Source organism: Myripristis murdjan, chromosome 12 (genome assembly GCF_902150065.1).
Source record: "Myripristis murdjan chromosome 12, fMyrMur1.1, whole genome shotgun sequence".
Lineage (NCBI taxonomy): Eukaryota > Metazoa > Chordata > Actinopteri > Holocentriformes > Holocentridae > Myripristis > Myripristis murdjan.
Window position 1 is genome coordinate 16,618,532 of NC_043991.1, and position 21,443 is coordinate 16,639,974.

Genomic DNA, 21,443 nt, shown 5'->3' on the forward strand with positions numbered 1-21,443 from the left:
AATTATTAAACATGGAGGAGTTCAGATGGTGCATTTAGTAGTCTCACAGCCTGTGGGAAGAAGCTGCTCTGTAGTCTGGTGGTACGGCAGCGGATACTTCTGTATCTTTTGCCTGATGGCAGCAGGGTGAACAGGCTGTGGCTGGGGTGGGTGTTGTCTTTTAGGATCCTTTTGGCTCTGCGCAGGCACCTCACCTCCCCGATATCACTGATGCTTGGTAGATGGGTGCCAATGATGTTTTGGGCAGTTTTAATCACTCGTTGCAGAGTCTTCCTGTCCTGGGCCGTACACATCCCATGCCAGTTTGTGATGTTTCCAGTCAGGATGCTTTCAATCGCTCCTTTGTAGAAGTTGACAAGAACTTGGTGTGGGAATTTTGCTTTCTTAAGTTTCCTTAAGAAATACAGCCGTTTCTGAGCTTTTTTAACCAGGGCAGAGATATGTGAAGTCCATGACAGGTTCTCTGTTATGTTGATTCCCAGGAACTGCTCACTTTCTCCACCTCAGCTCCATTGATGTAGACAGGGTTGTGTGTCTTTGCCTCTTTTTTTCGAAAATCAACTATCAGCTCTTATGTAATCTTAATGTAATGCTATATTTTATTTTTATAGTATTTCAGTTGTGATTGAGAATAAAATGCTGTGTCTTAAAACGAGTCATAATGTTTTGGAGAATTCCACAACACAGCGCCGCCTCACCTCATGTTACACACTAAAACTCTGTTAACACCAATATAATATTATATATATTGTAAAATGTGATGTCGTTGTCAGATAATGTGTGATATGCATGTGTAAACAGAATAATTCAAAGAACTTGTAATTGACTTTTTTTCTTGTCTTTGTGTGTGTAATCAACTTGTGAATTTTTATAGTGATACCTGAAAGTAAACTTTTGAACCCCTTTCACCTGTGTGTTAAAAATGGCGTTTTTTGGTATTATGTGGTCATATCTAGGTGATTTTCAAAACTTTCCACCAATGGGATTCCTTGGGACTTTTTTTCCCCTCACTCAGGACATACTGAGGATACAAAATCAGTTGAGTTTGAGCTTCTCTTGCAGTTTGTCCTAGGTTGACCCCAATTTTGGCCTAAAATTGCTGGACTAAAAAGCGGCAGCACTGTTGTGTTTTGATTACTTGAAATTGGGTGGAGTGAAATGATCTCTGCCGGAAAATGGTCCCCGGGGACACGTTTGATTTGCACAGCCAATTATCAGTTCTGAAGTTCAGAAGCAGAGCATTATTAAGTACCACTGCGTGATTTGTGGAATGGTTTGTTGACGTAAAATGTGGGTATATTGTAGGAAATGGGCAAAACATGGGCTGGATCAGATAATCTTGAGGCAATGGTATTTCTTTTAAGTCTTTTTTAGCTTTATTTTGGCTGTGTTTCAGTAGATTCTACTGGGCATTATTTGTGTATTAATAGGTTGAATAACATACTGAAGAGATATCCTGTAAATATATTAGAAAAGCTGATCACTGTTGTACCAGAAACATCATCAGTTGGCGTAGACACAGATTTAAAGAACAACATTTAATTTTTCCTAAAAAGCTTTGGTAATCATGCAACTGTGGCTATACAGAATGGTAGTCATTTGTGTTTGTGTGTATTTGTGCACGGTATTGTCTAGACTTTGGCTTCATGTTTGAGAGTTCACCTGGTGGAAACCTGGGCTGGGAGCCAGACATCAAGCTGACAGATGAGATGGTGATGATCATGGGTGGCAAGATGGAGGCTACGCCCTTCAAATGGTTCATGGAGATGTGTGTCAGAGGATATCTGGCTGTACGGTAAGAAACAATGTGCATTGTTATGAGTTTTGTTGATGTGGATAGTAAGGGGATTGTGGGTTTGAAGGTTTAGTTAAAGAGGAGGGCCAAGGTCCACTAGAGAGATAGAATTTTATATTGCTGATTAATGTTTTCTGTGTCTCTGTGGGACTTTGATTGCACTCTTTTCTCTTACAGTCCCTACATGGATGCAGTGGTGTCTTTAGTAACTCTCATGCTGGACACTGGACTGCCCTGCTTCAGAGGACAAACCATTAAACTCCTCAAGTGAGTGCAGTACTAATATGTCTGTTGGTAATCGCAGATTATGGCTGCAGTGTTGTTGTAGAAATCCAGTGATTTTTGAAGTGAAAAAACCTTGACTGAATTTGCTGGTGTTGCAACTGACCTCATTAAAAGAGTAATAAGGAGGTGAACACACTGACAGGGGTCAGGAATGACAGTGAGATTAACTTTGCCTTTTGATCATCATGTGCAAAACATGAACATGACGTCAACAAAATTTGTTTTTACATGAACCTCCCATGAACGTTCCCTCCTAAACTTTAATAGATAGAGCTAGATAGATAGATAGACAGATAGATATAGACTTTTTCCCCAGCATTAAGATCATCTGTCATTTTCAACTCAAGTAAAATGCAATGCAAGTAATGCTTTCACATGTTTGCAGGAAAACAAAAATATGGCAAACCAATTATTATATTTTTTGGTGTCTTGTGTGTAAACTTGACATTTTGCTGTGATGGTGGTGGTGGAGAAAGCGATATGAAATCACCATAGTTGACAGAAATGTATTTTAATACTGTTACATTCATGACTCAAAGGATAAGTCACATTTTAAAAAAAAATATTTGATCTGCGGGATTAATCACAGGATTATGATGCAAACAGTGTGTATGAGCACAGCGGGCCAGATGTGAAACACTCATGGTGCTGCTCTCAGACTGTCATTTCTCAGCTGAGGATCTGAGTTTCTTTGTCCGCTCTTTGTCAGCGTGATGTGAAAGTTCAGAAAGTGCGCTCAGTTAAGCTAACACCTGCAGCCTTGACATGACCCTGAGACACATGCAGCCCGCCATATAGCCATAATAATCACATTTTTAGAAGCTTGTTTTGGCTATTTCCTCAGGTGTTTCTCATTTTTTTCTGGTTCTTTATCCCATTTCACCTCTGTACTCGTTTCAGCTTTAAATGTTTACATTGCTCACTAATACTATGGGTGCATGAGAAGGAAAGGACAGTGAGTGGAAGAACATTAATAGTAAAACGATATTTTGACAAAAACTGTTGCATTTAGCACTGATGTCTTGTTTTTCAGAGGGCGTTTTAACCCTCAGATGAGTGAGAAGGAAGCAGCGGCTTACATCATCAAAATCATCCAAAGTTGTTTCCTCAGTAGCAGGTAAGATAGAGACTCGCTTTTACTTTCTTTGAATGTTTAAAGTATTTGGTAATCTTGCCTGTCAGATTGTTGCAGATAGTTCTTTTGTGTATTTTATTTTAATATCTTGGGGTAAATCTCCTTCACTAATGGTTCTTTATCTTGTTTTCCACAGGAGCAAAACATATGATATGCTTCAGTATTACCAGAACCAAATCCCTTACTGATCACATCATGTCCTGCCTCGCCTACAGAAGATCTCCTCACGGTGGAAGACGTGGATGCATTTTGGAAAGTAGGCTTTGACTTGGCTAAGGTGGTGGATGCATTTTACATTTATGAACTGAGGCTGTTACCCCCCATCCAGTTTCTATACTGGCATGCTCCAAAAAAGCCACTGTGAGAAATCATGATGTGGCACTTTCATCCTCATCTTCCAGATTTAGTCAAAATAGATCATAAGAATTTTGTATTGTGCAATCCAAATATCAACGAAACATACTGTTTTCATTTTGTGTGATAGTTAAGTGGTTCTTTGTCTTCAGGGTGAAGAACACCTGACTTTCACCAACAGAAGTATTCAGATGATCCTTTAAGTATTTCGTGGTTTATACTGTAACATGTGACACAGTAAAACCCAAAGTGTCACACTTAAGGATCTTGGCCATAAACAGAGCCATATTTATAGTGTTTGTATTTAGTTAAAGCAGGCGTCATTATTATTCCAAGATCATTCATTATACTATGCTGTTACCCACTTTGATGCACTTTATAGATCGCAGTATTTGATTTGCTCACATGCCTATGATCAAGAGCTTTAAACAGAAATCAGAGATTAAAACAATCTGCAATTCAGTCAACTTCAAACTGAATTTAATTCAGAATTAATCAGGAACAGTGTTTGTTTAATCAAAATCCCACTGACAAAGCACTGAACATTTAACTCTTCAGCAATATAAAGGTATTTATAAAATCAAACACAGTTACATCATAGTATTTAGAAACATGGATATCAAACTTACTGTACCGTGATTGACTTGGAATTGATAGCAAGTCACATCGCGTGTGAAAAACATATTTACTGTGAGAAGATCGGCTAAAAATTTCAAACGTACAAGTTTGACTGATGGCTAGCCTCAAAGCCCAGGCAGGCCACACCACCTTATATCACAACCTGCGAATACAGTAGGTATGTTTTTTTGGCCGGTCACAACAGGATGTGTGAGGATTCAAGTGTTATTACATGTCTGCATACCCTTTAATCGCAGTGCAACCCCCGATTTGAAACATTCCTCTTTGTGCTCAGAGTATTTTAGTTGTGTCTGAACCTCAAGCTGCACTTGAACCTCCATGGTTTGGGTTTTATTTTGTGCTGTTGCTGTTTTTGATGCTGTCAACCGTTCTACCCAAAAAGCCATTTCTCTTACCCTCGATACAAACAGAGCTGTAGTTATACTTGAGAAAAAAAACCCAACCTTATGCAATATACTTTGTCTAATGGTATTCATGTGTTAAACAGATGATCCTTTGCTGTAACTTCCTCCTCCTCCAGAGTCTTATGTGAGAATCATTCTATGTTGCAGCTATCAGTTTGTGTATCCATGTACGACATAATATAATTTAGGGGTGAAACATGTTTTACGTCTTCAGAAAAGCATTATGTTTTAATGGCATATATAAGACATACTTTAAAGAGTTGTTTTTGCTGTGATTATGGCTGACATCCCTTGAGAAAGCCATTTTATTGTAGTTGATTTTATTGGTTTACTGCTTTTTAAGTATTTTAATCGTTCCTAATGTCTACCACGTTATGTTTGAAAATCAAGATAGAAACAAATGTACAGTTGCACATTTCTTTCTTGTCATTTGATCTGTACATAATCTCTGTGTGTGCATGAGTGTGTGCGTGTGTGTGTGTGTGTGTGTGTGCGTGTTTCTTTCTGTTTGTATGTGGTAAGTTTGTGGGAATATAACCTGTTTGTCTCATGTGGTTCATGCGGAGAGCATGTGTGTGTGTGTCACTCTGTGATCCTGTGTGGAGACATTAAATCTTAGATACAGACAAAATGTGGTTTTGTGGCAGACAGTTGTCATATTATTGAGGAAAAACACTTAAAGGCACGCACTTTTCACAGGTGCTGTACAACTGAAAAACAATGAAAAATAAAAAGCACAAAGTCCAGACCCTTCACCGCTCCCGTTTGCACATTTATCTGCCCGTTACCAACGATGTTGTGATGGCATGAGCCGTTGTCCTCTTCATCTTGCTTGTCATTTCCATGCTGCTCCCCTACTTATTTTTTAGATAATGGCCATCATGTTCTGGTATAAAGATACTAAATTAGTCTCAGATGAGGTCTTTCAGGAACAGCACAGCCAAACAAGCTCATCTCATCAGTTATATGCACTCAATCGATCAGAATCAGATTCAAAAATATTTTATTGATCCCCAAGGGGAAACTGGGTCAGCTGCAGTTGCTCATCTTCTAGAGATAAATATTTGTAAGCATAAGTGAAATGATAAATAGAAAAAGAAAAGAAGTGTAAAAAAAAAAAGTATTAGAATTTTGTTTTTTAAAAAAGTGCATTATATGAAAAGAGTGCATTGATCCTATAACAATATTATGAGCAGTCAACAGTTTGAACAGCTTCACTGCTTATTCTTGTAACCTATTTAAAAAGTTTCTTTAACTTTAACTTAAGTTTAACTGTTTAAAACATATATTCTTATTCTTACATATATTACATATATATACATACATTCTTACATATATTCCTATAACTTTGCAGTTAAATACCACTTACAGTATATAGCTACTTCCACTGTCTTTGTAAAGAATAGCAGTACAAAACCAGATATTTTTTCCCATACATTTTCAGTTTAAAATGAAATTATTTATAATTTCTGAACTTATATTTAAGGTTTCTTTGGTTGTTTTTAAAGACAGTGGAAGCATGGTACATGAATTGCTTTGCTCTAATATATCAAAAATGTTAAGCTTTTTTATTTTCCAAGGGGCTTTGGTATATTAATATTACTACGGACAGATTTTTATCTTAGTAGTTCATGAAAAGACAAAACAATATATGGTGTTTTTGAATCTTAAAAAAAAAAAAAAATACTGATAATATCCCCAAAATATTTAACTTACACTTAATGTGGCTTTATCTTCCTTGCTTGCTTTCTTAATTATAATAAAAAAGAGAAATGTATTCATTGTTGTTGCCTGGTCCACAAACAGGTATTTAAACACAAGGCAATCAGCTTTGTGTGATGCAGTGACAGCCTCGGAAATTAAATGACCCATTTGTATTTTCTGGTCATTTTTAAGGAGCATTTTTCTGAAAACATGGCAGGGAGCAGAGGAGCAGACATCAGCGGTAGCTCTATAGTTCCCTCTCCATCCTTTTGTCCCTTTTGTTGCTCTTATCAGCATAACCATGACAAACAAACCCAGCAGACAACATTGTGTTTGAATCGAGAAAAACAGCTTTCCAAACGAATCCGCTCACGGCGTAAACATCAGCCGTGTTATGAATAATGCAGATTCACTAACTGCATTCAGCTAACTGCATTAATTACAGTTTTCTTGTGCCACATGTGGCCCCTCTCGTCCTCTGCGAATGTCATCTGAGCCTGACGAGACAAAGGGATGAATGGAGACGGAGCAGCACAGGAGCGACATGGAAACGCAGCCCTGTTGTGATGGACTCCAGCTCTCTGTCAGCAGCACTCTGCACCCGAGGGGGTCGTCACATGTTGTTGGATGATGGCTGGCTGATGTTGAGACAAGCTGGAAAAATCAACAAGAAGCGCTGCTCCTTGACTTAGTGGGAGAAAGACAGGAGTGTGGTTGACATGTGTGTGTGTGTGTGTGTGTGTGTTATATGTCTGTAAACTCTCCCCAGCTACAACTGACAAGAATCAACTTAAAGTCGACTTTGCTCAATAAATCAGTGAAGACCATGATACAAAAGATTATCATTCCTTTTCCTTTTTTTGGTTGTTTATTTGCTTTTTGTATGTGGAAAAAAGTGGAACTGTGTGTTTTTTGTGTGTGTTTTGGTGCCGACACTCGGCTCATATCTCTAGACAGTGCTGTAGAGAAAAATAATTACTATACAAGGACACTCCAGGACCTAAAATGAACTTTTGTGCAGAATATGAGTTAATCAGTGAATTGTTATAAAGTAATTAAATGATAATATGCAGCTACTTTGTTATGTGGGCCCTCTTTCTGCCAACAATGTGAGACAGGCGGCTAAGTGAGAGCATTTTGATGATTATGCGAGTGAGCACAAAGAGCAAGACGGCTGTGGGAATGCAACTTTGATGTGCACAAAGGACACCCCTGCAGCTGGCAGGCGAAACCCCCGTGTCTCCTCTTCTGCACATCAAACTGGACTGAGGCCGGGGCCCCCGGGATTTCAATCTGTCCCCTCCCATGTGCCTCTGCTGCAGCCCCTCTCTGCCCTCGCTCCTCTGCTGGACAGATATCTATACAGTCCTGCCTCACGCCAAATTTATCTTCCTAGGATGATGAAGTCATTTAAAAAACATTTTTCGTGGTCATTTTCTTTATTGGTTAAGTTAGGGTTAGGCTGAAGTTGGCTAACATTAGGGAAAGGCTGTAAGGAATGATTCTAAATCAAATAGTTCATACCTTAGCCATCCTAGGAAAAAAAAATGTCATGCCTCCAGTGTCAAAACTATTCTAATCAGCTTGGCATCTACATTCTACTAGTGAGCTTTATAAGCTGAATTTCCTGAAGTTAGACTCACATCTAAACACACCAGTCAACGATAAATTCTGTAATCATTTTTAATGAAAAGTTTCAAATATAAGCTGTATCATACATTGTGATGATTACTTGGCTGCCATGGCTCTCTTTTTTTTTTTTTTTTTTTTTTTAATGAAAAGCTTAGAAACTATATTCTTAATGGGCTATAGCAGTGTATACACATAGCAAAAAACAAACCACATGATTATGGTATGGCACAATGGTCATTAGGCTTTCAAACTACTTGCATTCAACATGTTTGGGCCACTGTACAAATCATACCAAAAAGAAAAAAAAATATATGTATAAGCATAATATAAGCATTGATTCTTTTCATTCATATTTGAGAAATATTTGGCTGACACAGCAAAACCTGCTGCTAAAATTTAAGGAACATTTGTTGTTTTCAAACCACTGTTTGTCTCAAAGCAGGCCCACATTTTGACACTCGCAAATAAAGGCCAATTAAATCTAGGCAGCGGCAGAGGGTCTTTTCCTCAATGTTTTCACCAAAATTAAATAATAGATTGATGAGGATGATGATGATGATGATGATGACAACATGCACATGGACACTCAATAGACATGTGAATGTTAAAATGCATTCAAACTGCTGGCACTGGTGTTTCACTTTTAAACAAGTTAGATTCTCTTTGCTCTTAAACAGGAATTATGAAGCATTCTAGTATTTTACTTTTGATGGATCAATGCTGGCATTTTGACAAGTGAACTGAAATATTACTTTGTTTATCGGTGAAGTTATAGTAACGCTAGTGCAAAACCTGTATTTTGATCTGCTTGCATCTTTTCTCAAAAACTGAAACTGAAGCTTCCAGCTTGATGAATTTGCTTCGGTTGTGCTTGAAAACTGAAGCAAATCCATCATCTGATTCCACTTTAACATGAAAAACAACAAGCATGCTTATGTGGACTGTATCTGCAATGCATGTCGAATGACATTATGTGGGAACAACAGGTCAAAGTGAGGTTTTCAAGAGGCAAGATAGCCACAAAAAATCTCACTCAGTATACAAGATATGATATAAACTATGTGAGCAGGGGTAACCAATATCTTGAAATGCATTTTACACTTTCAAACTTGAAAAAAATATATATACATGAAATCACTGAGACAGAATGATCTTTCAATATATTTTACAAATGCAATGGAATGAGAGTTTTGGAGTTATGGATGGATGGATAAATGAATGACAGCCTTCAGCATCATGTGTCCATTATCGGACATTAACAGGCATAAAAACACTCCAGAGTCCATGATAATGAATCTTTAACCTGTGTTAAAAAAAAAAAAGAAACATCAATACATTCAGCGGTCGTCTGTGTGAGTGACCTGAGTGTATTCTGTGAATTCTTACTGTAACGCCTATACATCTGTTCCATAGCACTTTGGTTACAATGCTGAGAATGGTTGTTTGTTTTTACCTTGACATTTGAAGATTCACCATAATAACTTTGTGCATGCAGTTTGTTCATTTGGGATACATACAGTGTGTACCGAGAAACTAGGAGAAACTGTCACAGTGTTATCTTATCTTCGTCCAAAAACCCTGAGGAAAAGTTTGGTGGCAAACAGTACACCCAAAAGGTTAGTCTGCACTACTACCCACTGCTTTAATTCTCCACTGATGACATGACTGCATGTTTGGACATTTATTTACATCCATATATCAGAGTTTCTATGGTCATGGAAATCCTGGAAAACTTATGGAATTTGAAAATGTGCTTTCCAGGCCTTTGGAAAGTGGCAAAATATCCCTAAAGATGTGGAAATGTTGAGGAAATTCTTCATAAAGAGCAATTAAGGTTATTTATTTTTACTTTGTCAAAATCATCACTTATATTGTTCCTGAGACGTGGCGGTTGCTGTGAGACATTTTTTTTTAAAATTTGTCTCGCGATTCAACCTTCATGTTGTAAACATTTCTCATTACACTACAGAGATGAAATAGTGGAAATTTGATATGTGGTTGTGGAAATCTCATTGAAAAGTTTTGGAATTAGACTGGCACATAAGCGTGCAGACCCTGATATGTAGTCAGTCATTGCTCCACACATTAGATAATCACACAGGGTCTTTAAATTTGTTATGGCACGGCAGTCAGAAAGAGACGTTAATTTAATCTTTGTGAAAAGATCTTCTGATAAAAATACTTTGGCTTTACCTAAGAAAGGATGTGCGTGTTTGTACACACTGGGTCAAAGACATAAATATATACCTAAATATATGTTGTTTACCTTAAGAAATGTCTGTTGGTACTACATTGGCTCATAATTCATTATATATACACTACATTGCATATCCGTGTAAGGTCCACAACATAGGATGCATTGTGTCTGTATGGATGAGGTATGGTTTATTTATGTCAGAGGAATTTATGTATTTAGATACGCATATGCTGCTTAGATATGTGTGTCTCTAGATGCCTGCCCACTAAACAACTGAGATAAAGCTAAGTCTGAAAATGAGACAATAGCAGATCACCCAGGTGTGTGGTCATGAAGGCAACGTGTGCATTCTGAAATGGCTGATGAGGTTGCGTTGCTGCGTGAACTTCCTCCCGCACAGCTGACATCCGTATGGTTTCTCTCCTGTGTGAACCCGCATGTGCTCTGTCAGACGGTAGTGCCGCGTGAAGCGCATGCCGCACTCCTCGCACGCAAAAGGCTTGAGACCGAGGTGGCCGCGCATGTGCCGCGTCATGGTGCCTCTCTGGGTGAACAGCCGCCCACAGATGTTGCAGGGGAACGGCCTGGTCAGCCAGTGGCTCTTCTCATGCTGCCTCAGCAGAGCCACGTCCATGTAGCCCTTGTTGCAGATGGAACAGACGTGGCAAGGCAGCATTTGGTCTGATGTTGTTTCTCCCTTCATGGAGTGTGATTCCTTGGATGGATTCTCTTGGTCTTGATCTTCATCCTTGATGGAACCTCTTTCCTCCACATCCCTAACTTTGATGTTGAGCTCCTCTGCGGTGTGTGATTCTACATGCGTGTTAAGCTCCTCTGAGGTCGGGAAGGCTCTCTTACAAGGGATGCATACGTACAGGTAGTCGTCTAAAGCTGGTTCAAACCCAGGCTGCGGCTGATAGATGTAGCTGGCGTTCTTGTTTCCATTCGTTGGCTCCTCCTCGTTCTCACTCTGGATGCTTTTCTCACTGTTCTCCAGGTCATTCTCTAATGTTAACTCTGCCTCTCTAATCTCCTCTTGGTCCTCCAGCTCCGATGGCACCCTCTCCTCTCCATGGTCCAGCTCTCCACTTGCCACTCCCTGACTCTTACCTTGCACTTTGTCCATGGTTTCCAAAGAGCTCTCGCTGCTGCTTCTGGGCCTCTTGCGACCTGTGCTTTGCTGGGAATCTGTGGCCACCTTTGGGTGCTGCTGCACATCCCCTTGCTTGGGTCTTTGATTACAGACAGCTGAGGTGGAGTTGGACGGTATATCGTCAGACGAGGTGCTGTTGCTGGTGGAGTGGGTGCCAGACTGTGGCGAGCCCTGCTGTAGGCTGCTGGGACTAATTTCCTCTGTGGCTGTACTGCCTGTTGGACTCTTTGTAGTCAGCTGCAGGCTGAGGTCGAGCCCCATTTCAGTACTGTTATTGATTTTAACCACTGGAGATGGGTTAAGAGACAGATACTGTGCAAAATACAGCTCCTCCTCAGAGAGATCCTCCCTTTGGTGCCCATTCTGTATCTGCTTATGACTCCTGGCTACGTCCTTGGAGTGGTGATTGTCGCTGAGTCTGAGGGGAGCGCAGGAGGGGCGACGGGGGTAGAACAAATGCCCATAAAGTGTTAGAGAAGTCGCGGTGGAGGACGGTGTCTTATTTGAGCTGGAGGATTTGAGTGTCCTGCGACAGAGAGCTGCTAGGTCTGACAGCTGGAGGTAGGATGCAGCTGTGAGGAGGGCAGACACATCCTGATCATTAACATGATAGGAGTGAGGCAGCTGGCCTGTGTAGATGAAGTCTAATACCTAGAGGAAAGAGGCGGCAGGAGGGGAGGGAACAGAGAACAGCCATGTCATTGCTATTATTAAAATAGCTCACTAAAAATGTTTCAAGATAATTACAAATCATCATTCTTGTGAAACACCTCCTGGACACGCTCACCTGTCTGAACGCAGAGGGCTTCACCATGTCTGTGTCCAAGTTGATGAGGTTATCATGGAGCACCAGGGATTTAAAGTAGCTGCTGCTGGCTGCCAGGATGTTCTTGTGGGCCCGGAAGAGAGCGTTGTCCACCATGATGATCACATCACACAGGTATCCTTTGCATCGCTGCTGGTTCAGCTGCATCAGAAGCTGCTTGGCATAATTTGGCTGCTCCATTACAAAGACTTTGGTTTAGAAACCTGCGAGACTGTGGAGGGGATGGACAGACAAAAAAGCCTTATATTCTCATTTCAAATATTGCACAACCAATTCAAAGACTTGATTGAAGTGCAGATTTTTATGTAACTACAAGTTTTAAAAGTCCAAACCAAAGCCTATAGAGAGAGAAGGCTGAACCACGATTTACTGCAGTGAGACAGAAAAAAGTGCAGTACTGTCTTTTGGCCATCGGTTGTAAAATTAGGATACTTTCAGAGGATTTTTATTAGCATTGAGACTATATATTTCCCTAAATCATTACAGATTTCATTCATCAAAGCTCATAGAACCGTGTATGTTCTGAACCAGTGTCTAATCATTTTCAATAGTGCACAGTAAAAAAAACAACTATAATTTAGAGAGCTGATTTTATAGAAAAGTCCCATGGACTGCTGTTCATTTCACCCTGTTTAGCCAAGTTGCAACTCTCTACATCACCCCGTGGAGGTGGCCTCACACATTCTTGAAGGTGGGATATCGCCTTTTATAAACTACCTCTGGCCCAAACTGTCTAAGCTGCTTGAGTCACCATAAAGGATAGTCTTCAGCAAATGCTCGCTAAACGCAACTGTTTATGTTATTTACATTGACCCAGACTTGTTTCTAGTTTCTTGGCTACACAGTTGAAGATCAAAGAAAGCACTATGGATTGGATGCTCTATGTCTGTCGCATAATTTCTCAGCCTCTGCTGCCGATTTTGTTTGAAACTTGGGGGAATGATGGTTGAATATAAACCTGGCTGTACCACCACAGCGGCACGACCAGCCAACAGGGCTCTAAACTTCACAATCAGTTTCTCAAACACTGCTGGGTCAAGTCTGATGACTCTTTAGGTAATTTTGCATTTTTACATGCAAAATTTTACACACATTTTTGCATTTTTATCCAGTATTTAGAAAACGAAATTTGCCCCAACACATCACACATACATAAAAAACAATTACATTCAGGGTGACTTGCACCAATCTTGGGGAACATGATTTGAACTGAAATCCAAGATGCCAACTGACCCTGGGCTACTTTAAATACTTCAACAGATACCCAGGGGCAATATCAGGGAGATAGAGTGGGTAAAAATAGACAGAGTGCCCCGCCCTGGCCCGCTCTATCTGCTGCAGCACAGTTAGATTCTGGTGAAACGGAGTGAAACAACCCTGATAGCTATCCTGCCATTATCACTGCTCCCAGCCCCATTCGGCCTGAGCCAAGCTCTGCTGCACTATCTGCACCCCCAGTATTGACTGTTTGCCATTGATCAACTAAAATAGAACGCATTAAATGGTTAAAATCATGACTGGTTTCCACACACACAGTAAAAAGTCACTTTGCATCCTTGCAGAGATTTCAGGTTCAGCTGCAGATGTTTCCTGTCTCCATCCTCAGTGTGAGAAATCAGCTCTCTAGTAGTCTTTTTTTTTTTTTTTTTTTTTTTTTGAAAGTGCAGTGTTATGCATTAACACAAAGCAGCAGAAACATTATTCAGCTGGGAAAATACAGAACCAAAGAAAGATGAGGAATAGTACAGACATGATGAGCACATATGGTGGCAAAAACTGACTTTATTCAGTTATTTAACTTCTGAGCAGATCAGTCTCTTCAGGTATTCAAGACATCTGTGATAAACGGTTTTGATATAACCTGACCAACATCTCATGTCCTTTTTGGTACACGCATTGTACAAAGCAACGATTGTCAAACTGTGGGTCCTGGCCCACTGGAGGGTCCCAGCGTGGAGACACGTGGGTCATGGGAAAGCTGCATCAAATGCATTCTTTTCTCAATAATCAGGGATAGAAATGTGTCATTTATGCAAAGCAGGCTCATAATGATAAATGGCAGAATGACTACATCCACCATTTTTTAGGTTTAAGGGTAAATATATATATATATATATATATATATATATATATATATATACTGATGCTTTTCAGTTGATTTAAATGTGATTTTATGTAATGTCCAACAAATAATAACACATTTTATTAATTTATCTGCAAAAACAATTCAGTGCCATTCCTGGAAAAAAAAAAACAACTGACTGCCTGTCTGTAAGGTTTCTCATTCTTTCTGAATCCAAAATCCAAATTGTTGTTGCAAAAGCCAATATTACCTATGCATTAGCCTCCACAAATGATTTCTGAGTGATATGTAAAAAAAGGAATACAAACAAACAAACAAACAAACAACCATAGTTTATAGAAATGAGTACAATTGGAGATAACTGATTTTGCAAATTAACTCAAATATTGCAGGATCACCTTATTTCACCCTAATGATGGATATAAGTGCACTGAATTTTTTTTATTTATTTAACTGTTGAAAATATGTGATAGGTCCTGGGCAAACAGCACCTCAACATGTGGGACCTAGCAATGAAAGGTTTGGGTTCAGAGTACCGCTTCAGTGTCTGAGCAGCATCTGTTTTGCCACAGATAGGTGCTGAATGGTATCTCGCGGGGACACTGGTATTGGCTGGCACAAAGTTAGAATATTTCTGCTGATAAGTCGGAGCAACATCTGTTTTGCCATGCACAGATACAGAATAGCCCTATCTCACCAGAGCCGCTCCTTCTAAAAATACACAGGCCGTCTACCTATCTGAGAGGTGCACACTTATTGGGTTTCCAGCCACCCGACCTCGGGGTGCCTGACCCAGGCAGCGATCCGGTCACACTGCATAATTTAACACGCAGCTCTTTGCTTGACTGTTGCTGTTCAATCAAATGTCTTCAGGCTCAAAAATGTCTAACTAGACGCCCAAGAGTGCAAAGAAAAGTCTCCAGAAGTTTGCTCTGAGGTGAATTCTCTGTTAACAACCATGTTCCCTCAGTTTTACAACGTGTGTGTGTGTGTGTCTGCAGCAAGAGCACCGACAAATGTCATGACAAATAAAACAGATTCCTTCACTGAGTGGGAAAAAAATGCATTCAGCTAATGCCCAACAGGCTGTGATGGACGCCTTAAACTGTGAGGAAAGTTAAGTGATATTACACCACAGTGACCTAATTACATTTACTCATCTTACTGTAACTGAGTAGCTTTTTAGTACACTTTTGAGTATTTTGAGTCAGTAATCAATCATTTTCCATTCAGTACATTTTTGCTTAGGTATTATACTCAGCTACATTTTAAATCACACCATCACAGAGTACAAATTTTTGTTGGATCTATAACCATCAGCCTTTTGTCATTTCCAAACTCCAAGTTAAAACAATAGCAGAATCTCACTTTTGCAGCTTAATTATGTATTTTATTTTTCTTAAATTAAAGCCCTGTTCTGAGAGTTGTTACTCCCATATCACTCCCAGGTTTGTTATTTTTGTTATTGACTCTGGGAATAACAAAACCTGTGTGGTAGCACACTCATTCAGCCCCTCTTTGAAAAGCAAATCTGATTAAGAGGATTATTTCATCCCTACTTGATCCTGTCTGCCATCTGACCCTCTAAGCAGACGGACAGTTTAACTCTTGGAAAAGTCCTGCAAGGGTCAATCTGATTAATTAAATGGCAAGTTAGCCAAAATGATCCCTATATTCATACTTAGAGAGCACCGCTAAACTACACTTCATCTTTAAATGTTACTAGTTGCACCTCAGGAAGCAAATGACATTCACAAAGATGCTCCCTGTTAGTACAAGAAAATGATCCCCACTGCAAGAAGCGAGGACACACACTTAGCCAGACATCACACAGCCTCAAAGTAATCCACACAACTGAGAAAGGATGATTTAATGTTCTTTCAAGCAATAAACCATCTACATGCTGCCTGTTTCCTAATAAACAAACAAACAAACAAAAAATAACTAATGTAACTAAGAGAGTCATCCATAAAACTGCAGTAAAAACACACACTGAGCCTCTGTAACGGGGCAGAATCCCGTCCCGTGTCATGCGGCCTTGATCCTTCCTCTCGTCACCTTTAATCCTCTGTTTGTTATAAAGTCTCATTAGAACATGAGGATCCGTGCTCAGGAGGATCACAGATATACAGACCTACTGTGACCCATCGCCTGCTTTTTATATCCTGTGTGTGTGTGTGTGTGTGTGTGTGTGCGTGTGTGTGTGTGCAGGGCTATAGCCATCATTTCAAAGCTTAGGAGGATGGCATGTACAGGCCCTTGAAACCAGAACAAAAAATAAAATAAAATAAAATAAAATAAAATAAATTGAAAAAAGAAAATGAATAGCAAGAAAAATACTAATGAAATTGCCACAAAATGACCAAAAATGAAAATAAATAAATATAGAAGTAATGAAAGAAATGAAAGGTGCTTCTTCCAACCAGTTTACAACCCTGCAGTTTACATCCACGTCTGTCAGGACATGGATGTAAACTTGTATGTGTTCATATTACTTGGCCAATAAAGCTGATTCTGATAAAAGACAGCACTGTAGCCATGACAGCAGACGATGTTTCACATATGGATGTCGCTGCAAACAAACATCAAATTCTAAAAGATCTGGACAGTCACCACAGATTCGAGGTGGACACCCAGGATTAGTGTCACCACTTCGGTATCTGACCAAATGTGCAATATCGTCTCAGTTTCCCCCTCTGTTCCTGAGTTATAGTGTTGAATAATGGCCAGGAAAGCCCTTTGACCTTTGAACACCGAAATCTCATCAGTCCATCCCTGAGTCAGAGTGGATATTTGTGCCAAATTTGAAGAAATTCCCTCAAGGTGTTTCTGAGATATTGTGTTCGCGAGAATGGGATGGACCAACATGTGGACAATAATTTGTACTGAGGGGGACATGTCATTCCCATCCCCCATATCCAGTAAACCCTCTCTCTCTCTCTCTCTCTCTCTCTCTCTCTCTCTCTCTCTCTCTCTCTCTCTCTCTGTGTGTGTGTGTGTGTGTGTGTGTGTGTGCTCAGGACATTTTCAGTGCAGCAGGGTAAAAATAACAGAACCGTTTCTGCGGTCATGAAGAGGCGAATTCAGGTCAGTCAGGCAGTGTGGGGCACCTCACTCGTCTACACCTGCAGCACTTTAATAAGTATTTTTCTACAAAAAAAAATACTTATTAAGTGCTTTTCAGAGAGTGACATGTAATTAACAAGAGGAGGAAAAAGCACAACTGCACACCTTCTTGACTGTTGCGACACAAAGCTGTATCTGTTTTCCAGACAAGTTGACAAACACCCAGCATGGGTATTTTCATTTTTAGGTACAAAGAGATGATCCTTCACCTGCAAAGTGGAACAGCAATACAGATGTCTCCTATGAATATATCGCCCTCTGAGCCAATCAGTAAGAAACATGTCACTTTTTTCAACCTGTAATTGCCTTGTCATCCTTCTGCCAATCAGTCTGAGAACAGAAACTGAGCAAACAAACAAATAAATGGAAAGATAAAGCCACATTACTGAGCACCAGGGCACTTTAACAGCAGCCTCCATCCTTAACCCCTGACCCGGAGGACCGTCAGCAGGATAAACAGATGTAAGGTGCCAGTATTTCAGAATGAAGGGGGGTGGCATGTCCAGCATTAACACTTTATTTATTTATTCATTTAAACATAAAATAAGGTTTAGTACAGTTTTGGTTTTAATTGACCCTGTTTGCAATAATCACTTTATTTCACTTTTTTTTAATTTATTTATTTAAGGGGAATTTTTTTTTTTGTCTTTTTTTTTTCCTTTTTTTCCTCAACACGTTTTGGGGGTAATTTTGTGGTAATTTTATAACAAATATAAATAGTTTTCTTGTATTTATTTATTAATTATTTTATTTAGAATTTTGTTTTATTTTATTCCCAGCAATGTTTAGCTGATTTTCACCACTTTTTTTCTTTTCTTTTTTTTTAAAAGAAATAGGGACAGGTGAGGGTTAAGGTAAGAGACAGAGCGGACAGGTCTCAGAAGTGAGAGGGACATGTCCCCTTCATCCCCTGTGTGTGCTGCGACACCATCATCAAGTTGAAATAATGTGGAACAGACACTAACTTCAGTGTTCCTCTAAACAATTAATAAATGCATTTCTTATTTCATGTACCAGCTGGTGGCAGGCTTTCAGTTTTGGTGTTCATTTGCCCTTTCTAAATTTCTGCTTTCTCAAAGCATAGCCTGACTTAAATAAGTTATACAAAAAGTTACAACTGTATCTTTTTCCCTTGACAGGAGCTTGTGCTGGAAATCCATGCTGCTGCATGTGTCCAGTTTTCAGCAGGATGCTCTGTGGCTCCGTGCAGCAAAGTGTTTCCTTCACAACTTACATTTTGAGGTCAAGGCGGAAAATAACATGCCACCTGAATGTGCTGGTTGTGGAGATGATGATGCTGAAACTAATACTGCCGTTTCACCACAATTCACCGCCAAAACCATTTCCTGGTCAAATTCTGAACAACTAAGCCTGCCTTAATGAAACTTAGTCTATATTAGGACATCAGGACATCACCAGTCATTTCAGCGTCAGTTTTACCATCAAATATTCACTTTTGTACACCTTGAGATAATTTGTTTTCAGTAGGCTGGGTGGGCTATCTTTAAAAAAAAAAACAACCTCAGGTTAATGTGAAGCTTTTAAAATAAAATAAAATAAAATAAAAACTTCTTAGCGCTGCAATTTCTCGCTAAAACGCATAAAGCCGACAGTGAGATGCTGAAAATGTGAAGTTCATACCTCTGCAGAAGATGCTCCGCAGAGGGACCCGATGAAGTTTTCTGAGGCAGAGCCAGAGACGCATCATAAACTACTACTACTTAAATATTGTTTTAAAAACAATCAAGGTGTGAATATAAGGTTGCATACCTTGGCGATCCGATCCCGTCAGTGAAGCCAGCCTCGGGAAGGGTTTTCTGTGAGTGGCGGGCCGGCAGGTGTCAGAGGAGGTGAGTGATAAGCAGCCGCTGCAGTGTGAGTCTGGTCAGGGTGAGGGGAGCCCAGACAGCGGACTCATAGCCGGACAAGAGACAGAGTATCCACAGATGTGAGCCCAGCCTCTCTCAGATCCAGCTGCTGAAACCCCGCACCATCCTGAGGACAGGCCCGCTGACAAGCTCTGTACACCGGGGAAACCCAACCAAACACCCCCAAAACTCTTCCACTAAAGAAAGAAAAACCATCACATTGTAAGCCATAACATCATGCATTATCAGCAGCTTACTGGTTTGAGTCTTTGCCTAATCGTATGCACTAGTGTCCCTAGATGAGGCTGTACGTTATTCGTGTTTCCTGCAGCAGTGCTGAGAAATCACAACTGAGTCGGAAAAGTAAAAAAAAAAAAAAAAAAAAAATCTATGTGCTTTAGTGAGTCACACCACAGTTACCAGATTCAGACAGGATGCTTGCTGTTCCACAGTCACCACTGTGTGTTATAACTCTGACGTCAGACTCGACCAGACCTGCACCGGAGGGGCTTTTATTGGAGTATAACAGTAAAAACTACATTAAATAAAACTGAGTCAGAAAAACTTGAAAATTAAGCAAACAGTTGATAGGCTGCAGAAATTAGTTTGCTTGAACAATACACACACACACACACACACACACACACACACACACACACACACACAGAGAGAGAGAGAGAGAGAGAGAGAGAGATAGACAGCATTAATACATCCTAAATAGGAAAAAGAAATTCAGCTGTTTTTAATTTCATCATCAAAATTTGTTGGATGTTGTGGAAACACTACAAAATTAGACATCCTCCAATAACAAATCTGCAACAAATTGAACATTAGATTTAGACAAAACTTTTCTAGCTGGCTGATGAATTTTCATCCAAGTTTTGATCTCGGTTGTCTTGTGTAAAACTTACTTAAGGCTGTCCCGTGCCTGAAGTCTTTCAAACTTAAAATGTTAGCTCTGCTGCAAGTCCATCAAACAGGATGGCTTTACCCTGTGTCACAGCGCCTCCTTGTGGCTCAGATGCACCATTGCCATATAACGTGTCTATGTGCCCAAAAGCTTCCAAAGTTATTGATACTAGAGAAAACATACTAGAGAAAAGAGACATGAAGACAAGAGGTGGAAATGTAGAATACATAAATAAATAAAGATAATATATAGAATCATTAAAGAAAATTAAAGAAAATAAATTAAATTAAATTGAAAAATAAATAATGGTAATATAAAAATCATTGAATAAAATTAAAGTAAATAAGTAAGTAAATAAGTGAAACCAGACTCACTGTGAGACTGTTGCAGCCACACTCTTCGGATCTGCAGTTAGCTTTTGTCTCCTCAAAGCACCAGTGCCACGCAGACTCCAAAAATTCATCTGTTTGTATTGAACTTGAATAATGTTAACACGGTGCTCAAAAGTGATTGTTTTGTTTTGGACAGATGTAGAAACCTTTTGGAGCTTCTGGTTTTAAGCAGATCTTCCAGTGTCCCTCTCCCAGTTTTTTCTGAAGGTCCACAGACTCTACCATTTTCTCCAGAGTGGATTCTGTTTGTGTCAGGTCTGCTGCAGCCACATTCTCACATTCCTTCAGCAGAAAGAAAATTCAGACTTCATAATGTGAAAATTGAAATAGATGATCATTATCCTGACACATAGGACCATAACCCTGTCACTGTAGGCTTATTTTCAGTGGAGTGTAGAGCCTCCTGCTCTATAGTCCCATCTTGTTTCTCTGGCTTTTGACCCATTGCCCCATTTCAGATGATCTCTATAACTGAGGGCAATATTAGTAAAGATCTGGAAGGCTGAGTCATCTGTTGTGCCGATTAACAGTCATTTTGTTGTGGCTGACTCTTGTCCTGTCCTTCCAGATGAACTTTTTATTTGTAACCTTGCAAAAAAAAGATAAGAATTGGTTTAGCAACTAAAACACTGGCAGTGCAATATATACATTTATATGTGGAGACAATGCACATTATTATCATCATTTAGCTGCACAGGGGAGGGGAAACACACAAAATACACATCACTGGATGTACTCATTGCAGTGTTGCCCACAAATGGAGATGCAGATGTAAAGAGACAGATTTTTTTCTGCAAGTTTTTATTTTATTGGTACAGTTGTTTATTATGCAGAGACAGAATAGGTGTATAGATGCTGCCTGTATATTGCTGTCAAAATGAATGAAATCAACAAAGCTTAAAAAACTGACACTTGTAAGGACAACACAAAGAGTATTTGG

General features: G+C 39.6%; 2 protein-coding genes across 4 annotated transcripts in view; one reads left to right on the plus strand and one right to left on the minus strand.

Moving 5' to 3' along the window:
- The window catches only part of pi4kaa (phosphatidylinositol 4-kinase, catalytic, alpha a), a 35,360-nt gene extending 29,993 nt beyond the window's left edge, over nucleotides 1-5,367 (plus strand). For both annotated transcript variants that reach the window (XM_030064885.1, XM_030064886.1), the window contains exons 51-54: nucleotides 1,636-1,795; nucleotides 1,973-2,062; nucleotides 3,114-3,197; nucleotides 3,352-5,367. In XM_030064885.1, coding sequence (XP_029920745.1) covers nucleotides 1,636-1,795; nucleotides 1,973-2,062; nucleotides 3,114-3,197; nucleotides 3,352-3,403 — 386 coding nt within the window. In that variant the 3' untranslated portion in view covers nucleotides 3,404-5,367. The remainder of the gene's footprint in view (nucleotides 1-1,635; nucleotides 1,796-1,972; nucleotides 2,063-3,113; nucleotides 3,198-3,351) is intronic.
- On the minus strand, nucleotides 529-20,142 carry hic2 (hypermethylated in cancer 2). Of its 2 annotated transcripts, none has more exons than XR_003929057.1 (4): nucleotides 19,104-19,510; nucleotides 12,086-12,335; nucleotides 10,420-11,949; nucleotides 529-541 (listed from the first exon to the last, which is right to left on the minus strand). XR_003929057.1 is itself a non-coding variant. In XM_030064887.1 (4 exons), exons 3-4 carry the CDS (start codon nucleotides 12,302-12,304, stop codon nucleotides 10,474-10,476), a joined length of 1,695 nt encoding a protein of 564 aa, XP_029920747.1. In that variant the 5' UTR covers nucleotides 12,305-12,335; nucleotides 19,104-19,398; nucleotides 20,113-20,142; the 3' UTR covers nucleotides 8,054-10,473. The 2 variants fall into 2 exon arrangements, 1 of the variants encoding a protein (XP_029920747.1); XM_030064887.1 differs by lacking the exon at nucleotides 529-541 and adding an exon at nucleotides 20,113-20,142 and having other exon boundaries at nucleotides 8,054-11,949; nucleotides 19,104-19,398.
- Between the last annotated feature and the right edge of the window lie 1,301 nt (nucleotides 20,143-21,443).

Excerpts from the sequence above, each read along its gene's own strand:
- hic2 (XM_030064887.1), bottom strand. The coding sequence starts at position 12,304 with ATGGAGCAGCCAAATTATGCCAAGCAGCTTCTGATGCAGCTGAACCAG. Across the intron at positions 11,950-12,085 it reads AGCCCTCTGCGTTCAGACAG|GTATTAGACTTCATCTACAC; the intron begins GTGAGCGTGTCC and ends TCTTTCCTCTAG.